This window comes from Acipenser ruthenus, chromosome 31, assembly GCF_902713425.1.
Source record: "Acipenser ruthenus chromosome 31, fAciRut3.2 maternal haplotype, whole genome shotgun sequence".
NCBI lineage: Eukaryota > Metazoa > Chordata > Actinopteri > Acipenseriformes > Acipenseridae > Acipenser > Acipenser ruthenus.
In genome coordinates this window covers 12,673,976-12,697,861 of record NC_081219.1, presented here as the reverse complement: position 1 = coordinate 12,697,861, position 23,886 = coordinate 12,673,976, and the positions used below count along the sequence as shown (strand labels likewise).

Below are 23,886 nucleotides of genomic sequence, written 5' to 3'. Positions count from 1 at the left end.
TCAATAGGATGAAGCTCTCCACAGGTGAGGCTCGCTGACTGGGCTAACCTGGTGAAGAACCAGCTGCTGGAACAGTAAATTAGCCCAATCCACGCCCATGACCCTCACCTGACTGCAAGAGCGCAATCCGAATAATCGATAATCGGCTCATGCAGCGAGACTTCAGACATCTAGAACAAGGAATTATACATGGAAGAGTCAATGGGGTACATTTCTGATAACGCCTTCATCACTGATAACATGTTTGGGTTCTGGGGTTAAACACACAGGAATAATCAATTTGCATCAACTTCAAAATGCTTTTTTGAATCATTTTTATTATACATTTGCAAACACTGTATAAACATTTACACTCCCAGTACGCAGGTCTGAGACTACCTATATAAAAACCCAACACACATGCAAACCAAGGAACGAGCACACAAACAATAAAATAAGACTTCAGAGGATCAACACTTGAAAATTAAATGAGACCAGTTTGCTTTAGCCCTTTACTGCCTGTTGGACACAGTCCAAAATTATTATTACACCCACACCCCAATTAATGATCCCAATCACGCAACACAATTGATTCTTGTCATACACTAAGGCCGTCACCAGATGGCAGCATCGAGCAGCAAGAATCACCATTCCCTAACTTACCGCAAGGCGAGAGAGAGAGAGAGAGAGAGAGAGAGCACTGAAGTTGCCGATTCTTGTCAAATGAGCTCCCTGTGGTTCACAGACATGAAGAACCTGCACCGGTTTTCAAACATAGAACCCGTTACAGGCAATAAAGGGTTAAAATAAATTAGTATCTCGTCCACCTAACTCAGTTCAGTTCATCTTTTTTTTCTCTCTCAACTTTTTAATCCCAGCGGCTGAACTGACCCTTTATTTGACTTTATTGTACTGCACAGTCTATGTGTGGGAAGCCAACAAAGGAGAACCAGGCCAATAGGGGGAGCCGGACCCAAAGCAAAGCACCCTGAATGAAGAGACATGGACAGTGATTTACATTGTCACTATCAGTGCTTTACCATGCCCAATGACCCGCCCCATCAGGATTAACCATGCCTCCTTCAAAACAACAACTGGAATAACTCATAACGTAATTCAATGTGGGATTTATTTTCTTAAATCAGTGTATCACACGTCTGAGGCAACGGCCATTTCACGTCGGGCTTCAAGACTGTCCTGCAACAATGTCATCGTCAACTGTGGCCAAATATACCGTACTGTTCTCTCAAAAGTCCTTTCTTAAGAATTTTAGAAATGTAGATTTCTTACTGGAAACTGTTCGGTACAGAAATCTACTTAACAGAATGAAGAATAAATACTGCAGCTGCAGAACACAATTTGCCACTGCACGGGCGTGCCCATCCGACACCAACCGTGCCCATCCGACACCAACCGTGCCCATCCGACACCAACCGTGCCCATCAGACACCAACCGTGCCCATCCGACACCATCCGTGCCCATCCGACACCAACCGTGCCCATCCGACACCAACCGTGCCCATCCGACACCAACCGTGCCCATCCGACACCAACCGTGCCCATCCGACACCAACCGTGCCCATCTGACACCATCCGACACCATCCGTGCCCATCAAACACCATCCGTGCCCATCCGACACCAACCGTGCCCATCCGACACCATCCGTGCCCATCAAACACCATCCGTGCCCATCCGACACCAACCGTGCCCATCCGACACCAACCGTGCCCAAGTGGAATTGTGCAGCAGCAGGTGATGCCACGGCCTAACGCTACACTGCTGCCTGCAGATGCTGTTAATGCTGCTTACTGGCCCATTGATAAAGCCAGAGAGGAACAAGATGTGCGAGCTGTTCCGTTTCGCTGGCTAACACACTCACATTTTGTTCATGGATTCATAAACCCGTTTCTGTAGCAATTTACTTGCAGTCATTTCTACTGGCCAACAGATCCGCACTGAATCCCAGTAGCTTGACATGGTACCGTTTCCACTAGCCTCCAAGACCGGTTCTGTAGAAACGAGGTACTAGCGCTGGAGTGGCCAGGACCAGTGCTCAGTGTGACAATACAGAAATCAGGAAGGGTACAGCTTTGGAAGCTGACTTGACATCAACGCCTAGGACTAGCTGGTGGTTACTGTAAGCTATTTTCTGGCAAAAGAACAGGATGGACTTTACTACATTCTTAGCCAGTTTTTCTTATTTCCGCCCATTAGAATAAAAACATTTAAAAACTACCCCCTTATGTTCAGCAAGTTCAGCAGAAATACCGGCCGTAGTGTTCTATTGGATCCCTAGCACACGGAGCCTACGACCCAGCACTGAAAACGAAAATTTAAAAAAAGGCACATTTACACCACCTGTAAAATGACAAAGAACGGTGCAACACAATCAACGACCTGCAATCACAGCACCGAATGCAAGGCACAGCGAGACACAAAACCACTACAAAGATTAGCCACGTTCCATTACAGCGAAGTGCTGTCCGGAGCCTGAAATCTGCTGCATCAACGTCTCCCTACCCCTCGCAATCCAGCAAGCGATTTTTAACACAAAGGAGTTAGTGTTGCTACGTGTAAGAGGCACCTTCCTTTCTGTGGTTCTATAGGGCTAGTTCTATAAGGGTTAAGGGTGTCACTCTGTGTATAAAGGAGGGCTTGTGTATATGAGGCAGCTGCAATACTGTGCCTCTGCAGCAGGGTGTACAACGACTGTAGTTCCAGAGGTGCAGATCACCTGCCGCAGCTCAATAAAAAGTAGTGCCTTCAGCTTTGTAAGCAATTCTAGTGTTCATACAGACAGGGCTGGAGATCACTGATCAGCCTTCCTTACCCCAGATATGAAAAAGCACCGACTGTCTTGCAAGCCCCTTCTCGTTTTTTTTTTTTTTTCCCTTTGCCTGGATTTCCAGACTCCTCCTTTTCATTTTGAAATCGAGGTGCAGCTCATTTTGCCCTGTCCCACCGCTCTGCAGATTCACACTCCCTTTGCAGCAGGTATTAGGTATCCCAGATCCTGGACCCCTGACTTGACCTCACCTAATCGTTCAGCAATGGGAGTTTCCAGCTCCTATTACCTGTTGAGGCCAGATAAACGGGACTAAAGAAAGCTGGTCTGTTCAGGAGAGTAAGAAACTGCTGTCCCCTCTTTAAAAGCGAAGGACTGAGAGGCACGATCGCTCCTATTTCCAAATCAGCAACTGGCCCAGGGTGGCGTACCAAGAAGCCTCCAGTGATTACCGCTCTCCTTCTAGCTAAACATTAAACTAACCAACTGTTCACCACCCTAGCATGGGAGATAAGGCCTCTTTCAAGGATTAACATCCACCAACTCATTTGTTTTAACCCTGCCAGCTGCACAAGAGCTTGTTTTTATGCAATGCCTGCAATGCATACCTGAGACTTTAAAACAAACAGACGCAATGAGTGCAGAGTCTCCAAATCGGAGGAGTGTCCGCTTCTAAAAATGACTCTTTTGGTTGCACATAAATGAAGACATATTACCTTAAGGAGGTCCCAAAGCTGAAATTGACCCCCTTTTTTGTAGTAGGATAAAGCTTATATATAATCATATAGTTGGGGGAAAAAAAAAAACATTTAACTTCCACCCAACACACTGTACTGATATACAGGAGTGCACTGATATAACAGAGACACCTAAATGCACTGCAATGCCAGCTTGTTAATTCTTCATGTGTTTCATGTTTGTAGTGGTTCTATCTCAGGCATTTAGAAACACGACACGCCTTCAGGCTGAATGCTGGACAGGCAGCAAGAGAGACGCAGAGACAGCTTAATATAGGAGGAGCTGGGGAACGTCTCGGAACCGGAACCCAAATAGAACTCCCGAACCCCCAACGTTCTGCATCAGAATGACAACACCAAAAACCAGCACCAAGTTAGGGATACCTCGAGGGAGCCCCAATTCACTGTTTCATCATTAAAAAACATTAGGATTAATAGGATCTACACATAGAGCAATAAAAACAAACAAAGAAAAAACAGCAACTGACCCAGAGAAACCCCTCTGTAATTTAAAATGGAGCGTTTTCAAACCTTCTATGTGTGTTTTGTTTCTTTTTTTTTTGGTTTAAAGTCTTCAGTGCAAAATAAATACAGTTTGAAAGGGAATACCATCTGGATCGGTCGCCAGAGCGAAAACAGTCGAGGCGCAGAGCTAGCGAAAGAGCTCCCACAATGCACGGCAATGTGGCGTCTTCTCCCAGAACGCACTGCTACACTGTTGTGTCATCGTCCTCTTTCTTTGTTTTTTGGCTGATCGAAGGGGGCTGTGCAGAGGGGGTGGAGGGGGGGGCACTCTCCTATGCACCGTCCTGCAGATCCTTTGCCTTCTTCAGGATGGTGTGCACGTCACAGATCGGGTAATCCTTCAAACAAAGACAGCAGTCAGGGCCGTCCTCAATGGGAGATCGAGTACAGCGACAGTTATACAGATATTGAATGAAGTCAGAAAAGCCAGTCAGGGATAAAGACTTCAAGACACTGATAAAGACACCTGTCAAGAGGGCTGTAATGGTTTTTTTCGACAGATACAGATGATCCAATCAAATATAAAACAATGCTACCTGTCCAGGGACGGAAATAAGACTCCTGTTGCATAGCAATTTCACCCACTCCAGATTTTATAACAAGCTTGATTAGCCAGTATATGTTAACAAGCTCACGTGAGTCTTGTTAAAAACTCATAGTGAAACCAGGAATGGATCAAACTGCTATGGAATGGGAGTCTTCTTTCCATCCCTGCTCCTGTCAAAAGTCTTTTGCATTCAGGCAATGCAGTGCTAGTACTAAACTGGATATTCCCTGAAGGCCCCTGATACTGATAATGCCAAGAGTCAGAGAGATTGCAGCACACCCTGTGGTCTCCATTACCTGCAGCAGCCTCATGTTCACTGTGAAATCTCCGGCCAGCAGCTGGTCTCGAATCAGACTGAAAAACAAAAGACACACCCATTAACCTTAACGCAAGCACCAGTTAGGTTCAGTTGTCCCAATTCTGTCTTTACTGAGCAATTGTCCCAACTTGGGACACTGCTATGCAACGGCAGTCTCATTCCCATCCCTAGACAGACAGACAGCAGGACTCACACGAGCATGGCGCAGCAGACCAGGATGAGGAAGTCGAAGCGCTCCTGGTCAGAGAAGAGGGAGTCCCAGATTCGGATGACGTCGGGAAGCAGGAACTCCTGGGACAGGAGCAGGGTGAGCCAGCGGAAGGTGAAGTACTGCGGCTTGATATTCTGCTCTTGCTAAAACACAAGGACAGACGCTGCATGAACCCCCCTGGCACGCTACAGTCACCACTGAACAGCTCCAACAAGATTTGGGACACAATAATAAAATGCAGATCAACTCTGGGGTGGGGCATTTGTTGCCCTAGTTTTAGTATCACCATAAAGATAATAATCTTGAACTATAAGCAAAAGGTTTAATTGAGTAAGCAGTTCCACAGGTGCTGCGGTACCCAAAATATTATTCATTTAGCACCAACACAGAACGACTGGGTGGTTCAACTGTACTAGAGGTCTCAGTGATGCTAAAACTTCATTTTTAAAGAACCAAGCAAAATCCACAGTTTTGGTTTGACTCGGGAGACGTCAACGTGCAAATAAAGCTAAAAAAGAGACACTTAATGGCGCAGCACTGGAGTGGAGCAGGGCGGGGTCTGCTGACCAGTTTGAGATAGAGCTCGGCGTCCTTCTGTTTGAGCGTGGAGTACACGCTCTCCATCTTGTACGTGATACCGCACTGGGAGTCGTCCAGGCTCTTGATGAAATTATCCCGGTTCTCAGACATCAGGCTGGTGAAGCAGAAGAAGGTGTCGGCCTCCGCGTGCTCTGAGGGACACAACCAAGAGACAAAGAGGCAGAGATTACATCGGAATCACAGTGCCGCTGTCTTTACAGAGTCCTTTCACAACAAGACCCTGCGATTACGATCCTCTACAGACACTCCATATTAATGTACAGTAGCCATTCCACAAATTAGGTACGATAATAAAACACAGTGCTCCTTTTATATTTGACAAACTCTATTAAATGCTGTACTGTTTGGTTATTACACAAGAGATCTCAAAGGAGGTGCCCCCCCCCCGCCCCCTACCTTTCCACTCGGTGTTGGGGTCCGTGGCGAAGGTATAGTAGATGGGTCCCACGACCTCGTTCATTCCCTGAACGTACGCGATGCCCGGGTTCAGCTTGGCGTAGATGAACAGGATCCGCTCCACCACCTCCCAGTGAGCCTCGCTGCCGCTGGGCAGGACCTCGTACTCGTTCGACGGGTAGGTGCACACGGCCTTCCCCGGGGAGCTCACCTGGGCGGGACAGAGGGACGACAATGACATTCTTAAAGGACTGATTATCTGCTAAAAACCAATCGCCCTTAGAACATTCTGAAACTGGAAACATGTATCAAATTTATGTTAAACTTCCTTTTGATATTGGGCAGCAGTGTGGAGTAGTGGTTAGGGCTCTGGACTCTTGACCGGAGGGTCGTGGGTTCTTTAAATCAGACACACCTGAGCTTGTTACCGATACACTAATCAAGCTTGTAGTAAAACCTGGCACGGGTGAAACTGCTATGCAAGAGGAGTCTTATTTCCCAATCGCTGGGACGGCTGCAGTCTTACGTTGGTGACCCCGCTGCGGTTCCTGGCCACAGTCTGTGCCTTCAGGGAGGTCTGCTCCACGCGCCGCCGCAGGGTCTCGTACTCGTTCTGGGGGTCGAGGATCAGGAGGCAGGGGTACTCCGTGGGCCGCTGGAAGAACGCCATGTCCGGGTAGAGTCTCCTGCGAATCCAGAACAACGCGTCACAAATCTACTCTGCAGCACTGCTGATGCTGAAAAACTATAGAACAGGGATGGAAACAAGACTCCCATTGCATAGCAGTTTGATCCATTCCTGGTTTTCGCTCGGAGTTTCATAAGACGCGCGCCAGAGCTTGTCCCATACACACTGCGGCTAATCAAGCTTGCATTAAAATGTGGAATGGAATGAAACTGCTATGCAATAGGAGTCTTGTTTCCATCTCTGAAACACTGCTGCTGGGCAGGTGGATTCCAGATTCTAGATTCTAGGACTACTACTGCCACCATGGGTCACAATGCACTGAATAATGTGCTCAATATGGGTCCTTTTACCTTCCGGAGGAGTTGCATTAAGAAATTGCGAAACGCAACACCAGGACTCTTGAGGAATGGCGCCCTTCAAATCAGTCATCAATACTTATTAAAGACAGCCGATGCGTTTAAAAAACACCAAGGATAAAAAAAGTGAGAATTCCCCGTACCTGACGTCTTTGTCTATCTGTAGCAGAATCTCGTTATCTTTGAAGTAGGTGTTCCACTGACTGTCTGGGTTCGGATTGAGCGGCTGCATGAACAAAATAAATACAGAGTCATTTTAAACAACGTGTAACAAGCATGGGATAAATACTGTTTCAGCATGTCGTCGTCCCCCCGCCCCCGACCCCACCCGATTTCAACTCACATGGTCCTCCAGTGTCACGTCCTCTCTGGAGAATCCCAGATTAGCCTTGGCAATTCCTGGCTGGATAATCATCTCCCTTAAAAACTGGGTATAGATTTCCCTTAGAAAAAAAAAAAAAAAATACTTATACTTTAATTACTTTATAGTTGTTATTAAAATCATAGAGGAAATGTTTTTTTTTGTTCTTCTACACAATTAAAAGCTAAATATAATAAACAGCGTTACATTATGTATATGGTATTTTTGAACACTGCTGTATATTGATACCATCAGATCCACATGCCGCACAGTACTATGGATCCTTTCACCTCCACATATAACTGTGCTTCAGTGTGTCTTACTAGTGCAGTTTGTATATGTGCAAGAAACAAAATCTCCCTCCACCTGTTATATTAGTTCAGTGTGCTCAGAGATGCTAAACAAATGTGAAATACAGCATCAAACCAGATGCAACAGTTTGCATGGTTATTTAATAAAGCTGGCAGATTTTTGCAATTTTTTTTTAAGAGCTCAGTTCTGCAAACCGACCGCAAACAGGAAGGATCGCTAGAGTGATGTAATCTGAAAAACAGTCAATAAGATGCACACTTTACTCTTTCGAAGTCCTATTGGAAGTGATGCACAGTTCACCCCCTAGTCTCTGTAAGTCGCTTTGGATAAAAGCTTCTGCTAAATGACTCATTAACAATAATCTCACATCACGATCATCCCTTGTGATGTATGGGAGCAGCCACTGCTTACCTCTGTTTCTTTAAGAACGAGTCCCATATCGCCTGCTCTGTGGGGAGGTAATTTAACAGGATCTGGAAAGAAACAAGACATTCAGTCACAGCCCCACTCAGCTCCTCTCCTCTACCTCACGATACATCAGGCATTCACACCGCATCCTTTTCATACTCTGAAGGGCACAGTGCTGGCACAGCAGTGTCTGTGAAACGAAATAAGACTCCTATTGCATATCGGGTTCACCCATTCCAGGTTTTACTATGTGCCACGAGCTCAGGCGTGTTATTAAACTCCTAGTAAAACCAGGAATGGCTCAAACTGCTGTGCAATGGGAGTCTTGTTGCCAGCCTCTGTGTAGAGAACACACACACATGCACACTTGAGCGTCCTGTGTGCTGTAACTCCAGGTGCAGTGTTACTGACAAGGAGTGAAGTGGAGAGAGCCTCACCTTCCAGCAAAGAGCCCGCAGCCCGCCTTCAAAGGGGATGCCTGCAAGAACAGAGCGCAAAGAACCAACTTGGATGATGTTTTTCTTATGATAAAAATACATAATACTCTGAATCTCTTCAAATGCACACAGATACAGAAACGTCTGAGTTGCAGAAGATCTTGAAAAAAAAAAGAGTCAGTAATAAATTAAGGATTCAGTTTAATAGATAAACTGCATTTCCCCGGCTTACCACTGAAGCAGAGTTCACGCAGGTTCTTTAGATTGATTTGGGGTTGGCTCAAAGCGACCTTGAACTCTTCAATCCTGAAAATAAAAAAATAAGAATCTGCATTTTCAAGAAAGAAAGAAAAATACATTCAAAAAGCCTTTTAAGAAAAATCTGAATGACTAAACTCTTGCTCCAGTGTAGTTTAAAAAAAAAAAAAAAAAGTAAATAAAACAGTCAAGGATTTTTAAACACAGAATTCTGAGTTAGGGACTTTATCAAGCACCAAAGTTTTGTAACGTTAACATCTGTATATTTATTTTTTGCAAAAACAGTTGTGACACCTAAAAAACAAGTCCTCAAGACAGAGTTAAATCTACAAATGAATGCTTTACTACTGGCAATACTCTTACGATGGCGCTTTTATGGTTCACTGATTAAGTTTCACTCTCATCACATGTCTTTTGCATGACCCTTGGGATGTCATAAAGGCAGGAATGTGAAAAAAAAAGAATTGAGAGAAACTTAGAGAGTCTGAAAGTTCTGAGAATCTGGAGTGCACAGACTGAGGTTCCGGAATGTAGTGAAGATTCTGAGAATCTGGAGTGCGCAGATTGAGGTTCCGGAATGTAGTGAAGATTCTGAGAATCTGGAGTGCGCAGACTGAGGTTCCGGAATGCAGGGAAGATTCCACACGGAACAAAGTCTCAGTTTTATAGAGAGTGTGCCAAGGTTAGCAATCAGACCCTTAATTAGAGTACATATTTAGATACTTTTGAAACAGATTGTGTTTGCAGATACGCAGCTGGTTGAGAAACAGCCCTTCTTGGCAGGAACCCTTTACACAGAAACAGCAGCACAAGCAATAAAAAAAGAAAATCTGAAATCAGCAAAAAGTCTACAAGCACTCCCTTCATGGGAAACATGCTTTTAACATGCTCCTGTGACAATCTGGAGCAGGAGGCAATCAAAAGAAACACACATTAATCTTTTATTTTACCCTTGAGATTAGAGCAGTGACCTTGGCATTCCTGGACAAACCCGCGTTCTCGCGATCCACGCCCCCGTGCCTAATTGGTCAACTGCACTCCAAGCGGCACAACACCAGAACAATCGCAGGAACGCAGGAGCTGCTTCGTTGCTTTGCTTTTGCAATCTCTAGACTTTTCTGGATCCCTGTTCTAGAGTTTCTGTACATAGTCCTCCCACCCACCCAGTTATGGAAGATCTGAGCCTCTGACCTCCAGCTTTGTAGTATGTTTGCAATCCTCCCAAGTGACTCGGAGATCCACCGCTTCAACGCTGAGTTTTAAGCTGGGTCTCTAACTGGGTTTAAGTGAAGCTAAATGACCTGATATGAACAGAAACCGCATTTCAACTGACAGAGGGGGAGATGCAAGAAGAACTCCATACAGCAGGGCAACACCACCCAGAAGTTCTGACTGCAGGCTGGCTGTGTAATAAACTGGAGGTCAGGACAGCAGTTCAAATCCTGCATTTAGAGGTACATTATTGAGGGCACTTTATTCTTTATCAGCCCAGCAGGTTGGGTACACAGATTGCAAGAACTTTGAAAAAGTAAAAAATAACACCCCAAAAAATACATTTCAAGCACAATTGTGTTTATTTTCAGAGTGTAGCCTAACTGGATTAGGCAAGTATGTAACTCCATTTGCCTGTAGCAGGATTTCCAGCGTCAAATCTGGTCCAATACAATACGCACCGGGTTTTAACTTGTGTGATAAGACCAGCAATAGTGGTTTCTTTGTGCAAGGCTATCAGTGAATTCATTAATTAATCAGTACATTTCTTGTATTTATTTCTGACACGTCACACTGGCTCGCCAAGAACAATGCAGCGTGCTGTGCAGTCTGAAAACACAATCCGCAGCCGCAAATAAAATTTTTAAAAAAATCAAATTCCTATTTAAGTACTAAATCAGGTTAGTTTTATTTCGGTCCCAGTCTTCAACAGAGGGCTATCTGTTAGACAGACACGTCAGGTATTTCATTTTAACATCTATGTCATTTGTCAAGTGGTTAGCGCAAAGACAAGCCTCTGTTGTAATTCAAATTACATATTGCTTTTTTTTTCACTTAACTAACGCACCCAGTCCAAACCTTCGAGACTTTCAATCGAATCTCCAGTGTAACAAAATGTTCGACAGCACTCAACGATACAACAGATACATAATGCCTCTTCGCAATCACACTGTCCTTAAATTCAGTGGACTGACGCAAACGCGTCCCCGCACCGCACATCGACAGATACCCCACAGCGAGCCCAAAGAGCCCTCCCCCTTCTCCGGCGCTTCACCAAAACGCATTGTTCCAACTCCGGAGTTATTTATCCGCCTTTTCTACACATCCACCCATTGCACGGGGCTTGTCGGCGATTTGAACGCGTTAAATCGTCTCCCCGCTGCCTCACTCACCTGCTCCTGTACGAGCTCGACATGTTGACTTCCTCATCTCCGTCAGCCGGAACCCCGCATCACAACAAAAACACTCCGACGGGGAAACGACGCTCTGCAGATTACAGCCCTAAAACAAAACCACTGAAATAACGGGGTGTGTGTGTGTGTGTGTGTGTGTGTGTGTGTGTGTAACGTAAAATGTTATATTTGTGTTACCTTCTGCAATGTAAATCGTTCTAATACCAATTTCAATTGACTTCATTTCTTTTTAGTGTGTGTGTATTGTTAATAATCATGTTATGTTAGTGCTAAGATGCTCATTCCGTGTAAATATGCGCGGTCTCATAATTATAGCACAATACTTAGTGTATTTCTATGTCAAAGTAGCAACAAGTTATTGCGTTCAACAATATACTACATTATGCAGAATATATTTCTGGGTGGAAAAAAATGAATCGTTTTTGACAGCTGGTTGCTCCCCGGAAACATTTCCTTTAGGGAAAAGACTGACCCGGAAATGGACGTTGTTTGTTGACAGGAGAGCCTCAAAAAAAGAAAAGCGAAGCGAGAACCGTAACATTGTCAAATTAAAAAATAATAACAGATTGACGAAAGACTTCCATCCCGGCCCAGGCTTCGGCAGGTGTGTATCTTAAAGAGCGTGATTTCGTGCTGGGGTGACAGAATCCGCAAGACGATGCCAGGAGCTTTGAATTTCAGACTCTATCGCGATATATCGTGACTGCTCTGTGTGTGAGTTACAGTGTCAGCGACTGGACCGTCGCTCGGGGGTCACGGTATTTTCAATTTTACTTACAGTGGCATTAAACATAGTGGTATGGTTATGAATTCTTAGCTTCCTAACGCCTTTTTAGTCGCAGTGAACCCGGTTTTTTTTTGTGTGTGTGTGTTTTTAGACAACTACAAAATCAAGCCGCACCGGTATTTTTAAGTTTACAAGTGAGAGAGGTGATTGTCGACTCTGGAGAGAAAAAAAAACAAAACAGAAACAATCTATCTATCAGAGTAGAGGCGGTGAACCAGCACTTTGTAAGGTTTTATTTGTTTATTTATTTATTTTACGGTTTAAAACGTAATATTTGAATAAGTAAAGTAAACGGTGACGTCTTTACTTTTCACCACAGAAATCCAAGTGTACGACCATTTCAAAATCGTCAGGTGTCGGGCAAAAACGTTGTTTAATTCTGTTTATGAATGTATTATTTAGGCATACAGTTTGGTACCGTGTTATATGGGGCGCTTGGAATGATATGTATTTCTCCTTTGAAAACAAAACGCAAAACGAAAATGAAAATGAATGTTTAGTAGAAATGTTATATATCTTCCTGCCCAGCTAAATAAGGTCGTATTAAATAAATAAAAACATAACACTTCAATTCGGGGATTTCCTTGCTGTCAAGATCAGGTGACCGTATAAAGTTGTTTTTTTTCTCCTCTTCCATATACTGTATATTTATAGCCACACTACAAATCGGCAGCTACCCTCGCCGTGGAGTTGCGTGCTTCTTCGGGACACCTGGGTCATAGCATTTGTAACGCTGGTCAGCCAAGTCCAGGATTTCTGTGGTGGAGTGTCTGTCCTAATAGGCAGAAGCTGGCTCATCATCACAAAGTCTTGCCAGCAGCCTGATATGAATGAGTCCTCGAATGTAACAAAGCATTTTCATTTGAGGGAGGGACTTTAAAAAAAAAAACGAACTACGTATACCCTGGTAGAATAATTTAATTAGGAAGAAGTGTTAGATCTTTGTGTTGCATTATTATTATTATTATTATTATTATTATTATTATTGTTATTATTGTTTACAGCGTTCCAAAGAAGATCATTTCCAGGATTCCCCTTATCTCTCTCTCTTTCTCTGTCTCCCTCCCTCCTGACCCACTCCCACCCAATGCTCTTCTAAGCCTGTCACCCGCCCCGCCCCGCCTGGCCCGTCATTCTGCTTGCCTGCGACGGAGAGGAGTAGCCATGGCACTGGACAGCCCGGACTCGCTGATGACCCTGTCCATCAAGTACTGCCTGCGCAACCTGGAAGGGACGCTGTGCTACCTGCTGGACAACGAGACCCTGCGGCTGCACCCGGACATCTTCCTGCCCAGCGAGATCTGCGACAAGCTGGTGAACGCGTACGTGTGGGAGGAGCTGGGGCGTGGCGGGGGGGTCGAGGGGGTTACCCTTATTTTAGAATTGAAGCCGTTCGGTACAGTCACTAAATCAGCGAGTGCTGAGCTTTTGGTAGTTCCTGGAAGCGAGGGCGAGGGCCTGTAGTTGTGTCCGCCCCAAGTCTTATCAGGAATGCTGGCTTGGTCGAATCTTTTAAACCAGATTTAAAAACCTATTTGTTTGATCAATGGCATTTTATGAGAAACTGTATTGTATTTTAACTGTATAAGCACACGTCCACACATAGAAATACAATTAAAAAAAAACACGAGCAATTGCATTCATTGCATCGATCCCCTATGATGTTGATACATAATCAGTCCAAAGGAAATGCCATTTGTTGTAGGATTATGATTTTCTGTGTACACGTTTCTAACGCCAGAAAAGGAGAAGGATCATTGTAAAACACTGTGTCAAACAGACCGGAAATATAATAGGAGGGTTAATTAGGTCTACTACAGTATAAATAGGTGCCCAAAGTCTGCTCTGTTTTCACAGCGTTTTCTCTTTAACCTCTTTCAGGTTGGTGTCTTGCTGTCTTTTTAAAGCTGCTTGAAGCTCACTGAATTGAGAGATTGTGTATGTGTGTTCATTGTTAATGTGCAGTGTGTATGGACTGATGGCCTGTGTCGGGTTCCCTGCAGGTACATGGAGCTGGTGCACGCAGACCATAACTTCGAGCTCCATCAGAGCTTCTTCCTGCTGTTCTCCGACCCCAGGAATACCCGGCTGACCCGGGTCCAGCTGAGAGAGGACACTGTGCTGGACCAGGACCTGGAGGCCATCGGCAGCCAGGTGGGGACGTTCAAAGACAAAATGAGCAACCCTTTGATGCAGTTCTGTTAACGTTAAATAATTCCCCGCAGTTATCATTGTGTTCGTTTTTTACAAGCCGATAGGAAGCTTAGTTTCATTTTAGTATCACTGCAGGGCTTGAAACTTGGACTAGACCTGCAGCTAGCTCTGGGTTTCAAAACTAGCCTGGTTTAGGTACCAGCTTGATTAGCCCCAGTGTACAGGTAACAAGCTCAGGTGTGTCTTATTAAACTTGTAGTAAAACCAGGAATGGATCAAACTGCTATGCAATGGGAGTCTTATTTCCATCACTGAGCTATAAGAATGATTTATTTACCTTCAAACTCCTGATCATTTAAATAATATACTTAGTAGTAGTTCTCAAACCCAGGACTGGGTGAAGGGCTAGTGTGAGTTTCAAGCCATGCTCCTGCACTGGAAGACCGTTCCTTCATTGCCTTCTCCCTCATCAGGATCTGATTGAGCTCCACCTCACCAACTGCGAGAAGCTGACTTCCAAGAGCCTGCAGACGCTGGGGAGCTTCCGACACACGCTGGTGTCCCTCAGCCTGTTCGGCTGCAGCAACCTCTTCTACGAGGAAGAGAACCCGGGGGGATACGAGAACGACGACCGCCTGGTGAACCCCTCGCGCCAGGTGCTGGTCAAGGACTTCACCTTCCAGGGCTTCAGCCGGCTGCGGTTGCTCAACCTGGGCAGGCTGGCCGAGGGGGTGGACGTGGAGACCCTGCTGCGGCCCCTCAGCAGCCTCACCTCCCTGGACCTCTCTGGGATCAAGCTCTGCAAAGCCACCTTCCTCACACAGTGGAAGGACAGGCTGTCCTCGCTGGTGCTCTACAACATGGACCTGTCTGAGGAGCACATCCAGACCATCGCAGAGCTCATACAGCTCCGGTATAGTATGGGGGAGCAGCCAAGACTGCACGGCAAACCGGAAGTCTTCACTTGAATTTAGAAGTAGGAGTATGTAAAGAAACTCAAGGACAGGTGTTTCAACTGGAAGTCTTTTTGAGTGTCTTCAGTTAAACTTAAAGGGTTAAACCCGAATGTGATTTTATTAGGAAATAAAGAACGTTTTCTATGCTTGTGTCAAATTCTCAGATAGCCAAAATAAAAGGAAACTGTATGATTCCTTTCCAACAATGACTGTATTGTAACATTGCCAGTTTTTTTTGTTTTTTTTATGTACAAAAAAAAAAACCTGAACTAAAAGTTTGGGGAATATCTGCTACCTATTCCTAGTTTTCAAAGACGGTTTTTTTTTTTTCTCTCATTTCAGACATCTGGATATATCTCGGGACAGGCTGTTGAGTTACTACAAGTTCAAACTGACCAGGAAGGTGCTGTCCATCATTGTCCAGAGCCTGGTCAACCTGGTCTCGCTGGACATCTCGGGTCATGTGATGCTGGAGAACTGCGCAGTGCCGCAGATTGAGGAAGCCATGGGACGCCCCAGGTAGCTACCCCACGGACCTGATAACTTAAACAAAACCATTGCGAGTAAACCTTGCTGTCGTTTATTGAATATGGATTTGATCAGCCCATACCCTGCCGGGATGAGCCACAGCTGCATTTTACAGCACTGTGGAATCAGCCTGGATTGCCTCACCTAACCGTGGTAATCCCGGCTGTACTCTTAAAAACAAGTGGGCGAGACAGTCCAGGGGATTCCCTGATGCTGTACACTGCTCTAATAAAACCCAGGGTCGATGTAGCCTTTCGTCACATTGGAGTTCTGGCAAAGTGTTTTTTTCTTTTTCTTTGTGATGCCTGTTGTTGAAATTTCCCATGCGCACACCGTGTGCTCATCCTGGCACTGCTGTGTTTCAGTATGGAGCCCTCAAAGAGCAGCATCTGCCCCCTGCAGGCACTGAAGAGGCCGCTGCAGTTCCTGGGGCTGTTTGACACCACGCTCTGCAACCAGACTCACATTCCAGCCTACAAGGTAGGTAGGGCCTTCGAAAGAAAGAGCAGCTACTTGCTCAATGTTTTGGAGATTGGGGAACCGGTTTAACAGCGACCACACAGACAGTGCGCCAGGTGGAAGTATTCGAAGGTCTGAGTGTTTTCAGTAGAGACGAGGGAAATTCGAGATGTTTTTATGCACTAGCAGACTTTCCCCCGTACGTTGGCTTGCCTTGTGTTTTCTTAGCGGGAAATCTTTCTTTTCTTTTGTATAACTTGCAGATCTTTCCTTAATCCCTTAAGAAGCGCTGTTGAAGCAGCAGTCCGTTTCCATCCCAGCGAGCGAGAACTCCACCGTTCTAACAAAATCAAAAGCTTACAGGAGTTTAAAGAAATCTTTGGCCTTTTTTTTTTTTTGATCACGTAAAACATTGAAATCTCCCATACCGGCACATCCCGTATCGGTTCCTAACAACCCATCGCCATACCTCTTTGTGTTTTTAATTCGCTTAACCCCTCCCCCTATTTTCTTGGGTCCGCAGGTAACAGGTGCCAAGAATGAGGATCAGATCCTGAACGCGATTGAGGCGTACACAGAGTATCGTCCAGAGATCGCATCGCGAGCCATAAACCACCTGTTTGACATCGCTCGGATACAGCACTGCAGCCAGCTGCTCCGGGCACTGCAGGTGAGCAGCTACCCTGCAATGCGTTTCTTTTTAGAACCGTATATATCTTGAGATGCAGTGTATGCAGTGCCCTGAGGTCACTATAATAAGAGAAGCAGCACAGGGATGGGTCTCCGATTGCATAGCAGTTTACACACAGTCACTGATTAAAGAGAAATGTGTGTGAGCCTCGATCGCGCTAAACGGATATTGTCTCTGTGTCCCGCTCCCCCAGCTGGTGATCGCGGCCCTCAGGTGCCACAAGTATGACAAGAGCATTCAGGTGACGGGCAGTGCGGCTCTCTTCTACCTGACCAACACAGAGTACCGCGCGGAGCAGAGCGTCAAGCTGCGCAGACAGGTCATACAGGTGGTGCTCAACGGCATGGAGTCCTACCAGGAAGTTACGGTGAGGAGGGATCCGGGTTCGAAAGCTGGGGCAACACCAAGCCTTGGAACTTGGTTTCAGGAGATTAGGTTTCAGGCCACTGCAGGATTTTTCATACAGCAACCTCAAACTAGGTCTCCTGGAACCAGGTTTCCAAGCCGCTGTTCCTGAAAAAGGGGTTTTCTCCAGGTTTAATAGTTGACATAATTAGCAATTGCCGTACACCTGATGAAGACACGCCGTGTGTCGGAACATGTCATTTTTAGATTTGTTCAGCTCCAATTAAAATGTTTTTAAGTAAATAATGTAAGAAGATATTGCTGCACGACATCAGTGGTCATGTCTTAAGGAATGCAGAACAGTTTTTTTTTTTTTTTTTTTTGAGTGTGCTACCCGTCCCGTCTCCACAAATATCCAGTAATCAATAATGGCTTTACCATTGCTAAGAACTTTACGACCTTGTGTAGACATTCTTTACTGATTCATGTTGTTTGTTGTGGTTCTCCCCCTGTGCTGGCGTGCCATGTCAGCTTCCATGCTGCAGCGCATGCCCGTGAAAGCTGCTCTCTGTCTCCCCCTTGCTGTAGGTCCAGAGGAACTGCTGCCTGACGCTGTGTAACTTCACCATCCCGGACGAGCTGGAGTTCCAGTACCGGAGGGTGAACGAGCTGCTGCTCAGCATCCTGAACCAGTCGCGCCAGGACGACTCCATCCAGCGCATCGCCGTGCACCTCTGCAACGCGCTGGTCTGCCAGGTCGACAACGACCACAAGGAGGCTGTGGGCAAGATGGGCTTCGTTACGGTGCGGGCATCACAGGGGGATTCATTCAGTGTAGAGGTCCATTTAAGTCAAAAAAAAAAAGAGGGAGTTCTGTAGCTAATAAATGGATGTAATAAATCGTACTTCAAAACGGTGCAAAGTGGTTATAAAAGAACTACACGCCCTGTCTTGTACAGTCTGGTGTTTTATCTTCCATTACCAGTGCAATCTCTATACCGTTGTCTTTCATTAGGTTTCCCATGTGCTGTTTCCTAGAAACAGAAAGTTCTTTAAGAGCAACGCCTTGGTCCTGTATAGCGAGCTGTTCTTGGCTTGTGCCGTGCTATGCCTGCGTGTATTCCTGGTTGACGGAAGTCACGCAGAGGAGAGTTAAGCATGTTTGTTGATTTTCTCTCTTCTTAGACCATGTTGAAACTGATTCAGAAGAAGCTAGTTGACAAGATGGTGAGTAGGAACGTTTCAAAAGAGCCTGTGTCGTTTGTTTGTGTGCCAAGGCTATGAAAGCCAGCATCTCTTTAAGAGTGAATGCGACTCTCTATGTTTTGGATAGATTTGAATTAATCAAACAGTGACTGTATTGAGATGAACTGATCAGCGTTGTGGAGAGGTGACAGTCTTCTTGCTTGATGATCTAGCTGTATCTTCTTGCTTGATGATCTAAGGCTGTATCTTCTTGCTTGATGATCTAAGGCTGTATCTTCTTGCTTGATGATCTAGCTGTATCTTCTTGCTTGATGATCTAAGGCTGTATCTTCTTGCTTGATGATCTAAGGCTGTATCTTCTTGCTTGATGATGTAAGGCTGTATCTTCTTGCTTGATGATCTAGCTGTATCTTCTTGCTTGATGATCTAGCTGTATCTTCTTGCTTGATGATCTAAGGCTGTATTTTCTTGCTTGATGATGTAAGGCTGTATCTTCTTGCTTGATGATCTAAGGCTGTATCTTCTTGCTTGATGATCTAAGGCTGTATCTTCTTGCTTGATGATCTAGCTGTATCTTCTTGCTTGATGATCTAAGGCTGCATCTTCTTGCTTGATGATCTAAGGCTGTATCTTCTTGCTTGATGATCTAGCTGTATCTTCTTGCTTGATGATCTAAGGCTGTATCTTCTTGCTTGATGATCTAGCTGTATCTTCTTGCTTGATGATCTAGCTGTATCCTTTTGCTTGATGATCTAAGGCTGTATCTTCTTGCTTGATGATCTAAGGCTGTATCTTCTTGCTTGATGATCTAGCTGTATCTTCTTGCTTGATGATGTAAGGCTGTATCTTCTTGCTTGATGATCTAAGGCTGTATCTTCTTGCTTGATGATCTAAGGCTGTATCTTCTTGCTTGATGATCTAAGGCTGTATCTTCTTGCTTGATGATCTAAGGCTGTATCTTCTTGCTTGATGATCTAAGGCTGTATCTTCTTGCTTGATGATCTAGCTGTATCTTCTTGCTTGATGATCTAAGGCTGTATCTTCTTGCTTGATGATCTAGCTGTATCTTCTTGCTTGATGATCTAGCTGTATCTTCTTGCTTGATGATCTAAGGCTGTATCTTCTTGCCGCTCTCCACAGTGTGATCAGGTGATGGAGTATTCCTGGAGCGCTCTCTGGAACATCACAGACGAGACTCCGGATAACTGCGACATGTTCCTGAACTACAGCGGGATGAAACTCTTCCTGGAATGCCTGAAAGTGAGCTGTGTATTTTATTTTATTTTTTATTTTTTAATAGTTTTTGACTGTTTTTCAAATCATATTTTTTTGTCCTCTTATTTACACACGCAGATTCCCTTCCTAATTAAAACTCTCTCCTCTGATCTCAATAAGTGCATTACTAGATTGTTATATCCATGTATAAAAGCGGGATATTTTAACACTTGCCTGTTTTTTTTGGCTGCGTCTGCCAGGAGTTCCCAGACAAGCAGGAGCTGCACAGGAATATGCTGGGGCTGCTGGGTAATGTCGCTGAGGTCAGGTGTCTCCGACCACAGCTTCTCACACCACAGTTCATCACCGTGTTCAGGTGAGCGGAGGGGACAGGAGGGAAGTGTAGCTTTGAAATACGCACGAGGAGCACTCGTCACTCATTGCTAGGGAAAAACATACCATGACATTGCTTTTTTAAATACCATCATTTTTTAAATTGAGGGTGATGGTACCTGTTTTTTTTAAATATATAATTTACCTATTTTTATAGAAGACAAATGCATGTATTGGAAACAAACAGCTTTATCAATTGCTGTTATAAATAACCCACTTCGTTTTCAGGAACGTTGCCACTTTAACTAAAAGTAGCACTGGTGGGAATTTCGTTCCGCGGGACTCGACACAGCTTCTAGGTCAGGTGGATGCATAGAAAGCCGTTCTCTGCAGTATTTTGTGTTCTGTCCCCTGTCCCCGACAGTAACCTGCTGGACAGCAAGGCGGACGGCATCGAGGTGTCCTATAACGCCTGCGGGGTCCTGTCCCACATCATGTTCGACGGGCCCCAAGCCTGGACCATGGAGGAGCCATTGAGGGAGCAGGTGATGGATCGCATGTGGGCCGCCATTCAGAGCTGGGATGTGACCTCCAAGAGGAACATCAACTACAGGTAGGGAGCCGGAGCACACGCCGTGGAGAGCTTCTGTGTGTAAGTAAGGGGTGTTCAGAAGCCCGTGATGTACTCTGCAGTTACTCACCCACATTGTTCCCCGCGCAGGTCTTTTGAGCCAATTCTCCGCCTCCTCCCCCAGGAATTGGCTCCCGTCAGTCAGCACTGGGCCACCTGGGCACTGTACAACCTCATCTCAGTCTACCGTGAGTACAGCACAGAGGGAAGCTGATCTGCTCTTTGCATGGCTGCTAATATATTAGTGAAATCCCTACATCACCACCACCCACGATCTTAAAGCACCTCTTCCCTAACTTTTAAGGCCAGCGTTTGAATATTCAGAGTCGCTAGCAGAACTTTTACTGTGGGCATGATGTTTGTTTAGCATCTTTTTTTACACTTTGGAATCCCACTTTGTTTCATTTGAAATTCGGATAGGCTCCCCACAGGTGTGGATCACTGCTGTTGACGGGGCACAGTTACCATTCCGAGTGGAACAAGCACAGAAACAGCTGCTGGGGTTTGTGTGGATCTCTGTTCTACACAGTCTAAAGCTGCAGTTATCACAAACCCAAGCAGCTGCTTCTTCACTCGTTTCACTTGCAATGGTAAATTAGCCTGATCAACACCAATGACCCTCGCCTGTGGAGAGCTTTTCAGAATAATTATTTCGTGCAGCACTTGATCGGAATATCAGTGTCCATCTCCAGTGCCCCTAACTGCCCCATGCTGAACCTCAGAAGGCGTTTACAGTAGACGTTCCAGTGTCTGTTAGATCTCTTTCACTGAAGCCTGTGTTAAGGATGCAGATTCTGATCTCTCTGTGCCCCTAGCTGAGAAGTACTGCCCGCTGCTGAAGAAGGAAGGGGGAATCGTCCTTCTGCAGAAAGTCTTGGAGCTGGGAAAGTCCAGGCAGGAAACCAAGGAAATGGCTCGGTAAGGACTTGATCAGCAAACTTAATATTAACAGCGCTGTGTCGGATATCGGAATATTCAAACAAGCAGTTTATGAACCACTGTGAACATCATGCAACGGATATCAAAGCCTAAATGACGTTTGGAATAAATAAGACCCATTCTGCTACACAGAAGACTGTGGCCCTTTTTTTTTTTTGTTTGTACTTTTTTAATCATACTTTTGTTCTCCAGCGAAATGTATTCTAATAATCCTTTACATTTTGAAAGAATTTTTTTTTTGCATCAGTCTTCCTAATGATATGCTTATTTCGATTCTTCAGGATGGTCGTTGACCAGTGCAGCAACTTCAGAGAAGACCACATGGACACTACAAGGTAAAAAGAGAAAAGAAAACGGCAGGAAGGCGCCAGAAAAAAAACAAGAGACTCCCCACTTTTCTCAGCAATGTTTTTTGTCTTTCACAATTTACTGTTATTACGGGAGGAACTTTCGCTTCTCAGCCACGTTGCCGGAAGGAACCTCCACAGGAGACACCAGCAGGAGATGGAGAGAGGGTGTTTGCAGAGAAGAGGGGCATGGGGGGAGGGGTGGTTTTTAGTGTTGCACAGGGCAAACTTTACATGTACAAGTGATGATTTTTTTTTTTTTTTAAAGGAAAAAAAAAATATGGGAGTTGTTTGTATCTTTTTCTCTTACTGTGTTAAAAAAAAAAAAAAAAAAACATGCTTCCGGTATTTCTCCTAATGTTTCACAGCTCTTGGGTAAAAGACCTTGAATAAGCTTTGACTCAGAAACAGGCCCAGGGGCAGAGAAACACTGCTTGTCGAAATCATATTGCTCAATTTCCCTCCCTCCGCAGAGTTCCAGTAGCTGGCCTGATGGCTTAACACACTATTGTCTTCGTGCTTTGAACCCGTCCATGGCCCTGGAGTGTGTGGCACTGTTGTTTTGTGGCTATGTGGACAGATAATCCACGCAGAGCTGCACGAAACGATGATGTGATCATTCGGATAAGCTCTCCACAGGTGAGGGGCATTGGGTTTGGCTGATCTAGTGAAGAAACAGCTGCTTGGGTTTGTGTGGATCGCTGTTCTCCACAGAGTCTTGAGAAAAGCAGCGATCATCACAAATCCAAGCAGCTGTTTCTGCAATTGTTTCACTTGCAAGGGTAAATCAGCCCAGTCCACCACAGTGACCCTCACCTATGGAGAGCTAATCTGAATAATGGAATAATCGTTTCCTGCAGCACTAAACCCACACGTCACGGTCAGCGTTTAGCGGCACTTTTGCACATGCATCGGATGAGCGTGGAGACTGAACCATCCTTTCACCCCCGTGGAGGGTGGTCCTCCTGGGCAGGGCTGAGGGGTTGACCGGCTAGGCACAGTTGGGAAGCACGTTGGCATGCTTGCTCTGCCCTTAGGTCCGGTTGATGTTGAAATGATTTAATCCACAGGCCATGCAGAACTTGCATTAATAGACATTCATCAGCAGGGGTCACAGCTGGGAGTGATGGAACCTCCAAATGCAAATGCACAATGTGCACCAGAAACACATTGAACACACACATGCGCACACTTACACACTCGCAGAAGATTTGTACACTTTGTGAATATAACAAGGGGAAAAAAAGCGACAGATTCCAACAACATTTTATTATTGAAGCAGTAGCTGTCTCTGCCCTGGCCTGGTTTGAATTCTGTGGTTTGATTTTTTTTTTTTAATATTATATATAATACAATCTAAACTTTTTTGTTTGTATTTTATGTTTTTTTTTTGTGAACTTGTAAAAACTTAGCGGGTGATGCACGGCTGCTGTTTTTACTTTGACGAATCACGTTTCAATGTAAATGTATCTCCTTGTAAAACAAAAAGGTACCTCCTTCAATGATAAATGTTTATCGTTTCCCCCCCCCCTCTTGCTTTATGCTGTACCGTTTTAGTAAGATGAAAGTGAATATAAAGAGTTTGACATGTGTTTGGGCTTGTCTGTCTGCATTCTCACACACATGTCCACCCCTGCATGTCCTGGGATGGGTGATATGCCTAAAAACAGATAATAAGCACAAGAACCTCCCCTAACTATCACACATTAAAACCTCAGAGGGCGGTGCTCAGCGAAGCCCTGGTATTGTGTTTTGCACTGCATACTGTATAGGGGTGGGGTCAGAATGACAGTTCATCTTTCTCTGAAAGTCACATCAGAAATAAATCAATAAAACGCATCGAAATGTGTTCCTTTGCTTCCCTGGAATTAACTAGATTGCATTCCTGGATTCCTTCCATACCTTAAAGCTGAGGGAAAACAAAGTCACTTTTTTTTCAGGAGCCCGACCTAGTCTGAGGCATCCCAATG

General features: G+C 45.0%; 2 protein-coding genes across 10 annotated transcripts; one reads left to right on the top strand and one right to left on the bottom strand.

Annotated features, from left to right (window-relative positions):
- Nucleotides 1-514: 514 nt before the first annotated feature.
- LOC117396794 (TBC1 domain family member 13-like) lies at nt 515-11,413 on the bottom strand. 2 transcript variants are annotated; one of them, XM_034927500.2, is made up of 12 exons: nt 11,305-11,413; nt 8,895-8,968; nt 8,663-8,703; nt 8,229-8,290; nt 7,488-7,587; nt 7,288-7,370; nt 6,627-6,786; nt 6,101-6,311; nt 5,672-5,835; nt 5,087-5,247; nt 4,871-4,928; nt 515-4,365 (listed from the first exon to the last, which is right to left on the bottom strand). In XM_034927500.2, exons 1-12 carry the CDS (start codon nt 11,325-11,327, stop codon nt 4,300-4,302), a joined length of 1,203 nt encoding a protein of 400 aa, XP_034783391.1. In that variant the 5' UTR covers nt 11,328-11,413; the 3' UTR covers nt 515-4,299. The 2 variants fall into 2 exon arrangements, with proteins under 2 accessions (XP_034783391.1, XP_058861446.1); XM_059005463.1 differs by lacking the exon at nt 11,305-11,413 and adding an exon at nt 10,980-11,260.
- Nucleotides 10,354-23,560, top strand: LOC117396793 (protein zer-1 homolog). 8 transcript variants are annotated; one of them, XM_059005460.1, is made up of 16 exons: nt 10,354-10,374; nt 13,117-13,434; nt 14,116-14,266; nt 14,740-15,179; nt 15,565-15,741; nt 16,116-16,230; nt 16,733-16,879; nt 17,094-17,267; nt 17,834-18,049; nt 18,431-18,472; nt 19,592-19,711; nt 19,927-20,042; nt 20,424-20,612; nt 20,721-20,818; nt 21,446-21,548; nt 21,851-23,560. In XM_059005460.1, the coding sequence occupies exons 2-16, from the start codon at nt 13,277-13,279 to the stop codon at nt 21,906-21,908; spliced, it is 2,304 nt and encodes a 767-aa protein (XP_058861443.1). In that variant the 5' UTR covers nt 10,354-10,374; nt 13,117-13,276; the 3' UTR covers nt 21,909-23,560. The 8 variants fall into 8 exon arrangements, with proteins under 8 accessions (XP_058861443.1, XP_058861441.1, XP_034783390.2 ...); XM_059005458.1 differs by lacking the exon at nt 10,354-10,374 and adding an exon at nt 11,332-11,440; XM_034927499.2 differs by lacking the exon at nt 10,354-10,374 and adding an exon at nt 11,494-11,929 and having other exon boundaries at nt 13,213-13,434.
- Nucleotides 23,561-23,886: the final 326 nt, after the last annotated feature.

Bases quoted from the DNA above. Each gene is read 5' to 3' on its own strand.
- LOC117396793 (XM_034927498.2), top strand. From the start codon at position 11,586: ATGTTAGTGCTAAGATGCTCATTCCGTGTAAATATGCGCGGTCTCATA. The intron at 20,613-20,720 runs GTAGGGAGCCGG...TTCCCCGCGCAG, and splicing joins AAGAGGAACATCAACTACAG to GTCTTTTGAGCCAATTCTCC. The intron at 20,819-21,445 runs GTGAGTACAGCA...CTGTGCCCCTAG, and splicing joins CAACCTCATCTCAGTCTACC to CTGAGAAGTACTGCCCGCTG.
- LOC117396794 (XM_059005463.1), bottom strand. From the start codon at position 11,131: ATGTGCGGTGCGGGGACGCGTTTGCGTCAGTCCACTGAATTTAAGGAC. The intron at 7,371-7,487 runs GTGAGTTGAAAT...TTGTTCATGCAG, and splicing joins ACGTGACACTGGAGGACCAT to CCGCTCAATCCGAACCCAGA. The intron at 6,787-7,287 runs GTACGGGGAATT...CTGGATTCGCAG, and splicing joins CAGATAGACAAAGACGTCAG to GAGACTCTACCCGGACATGG.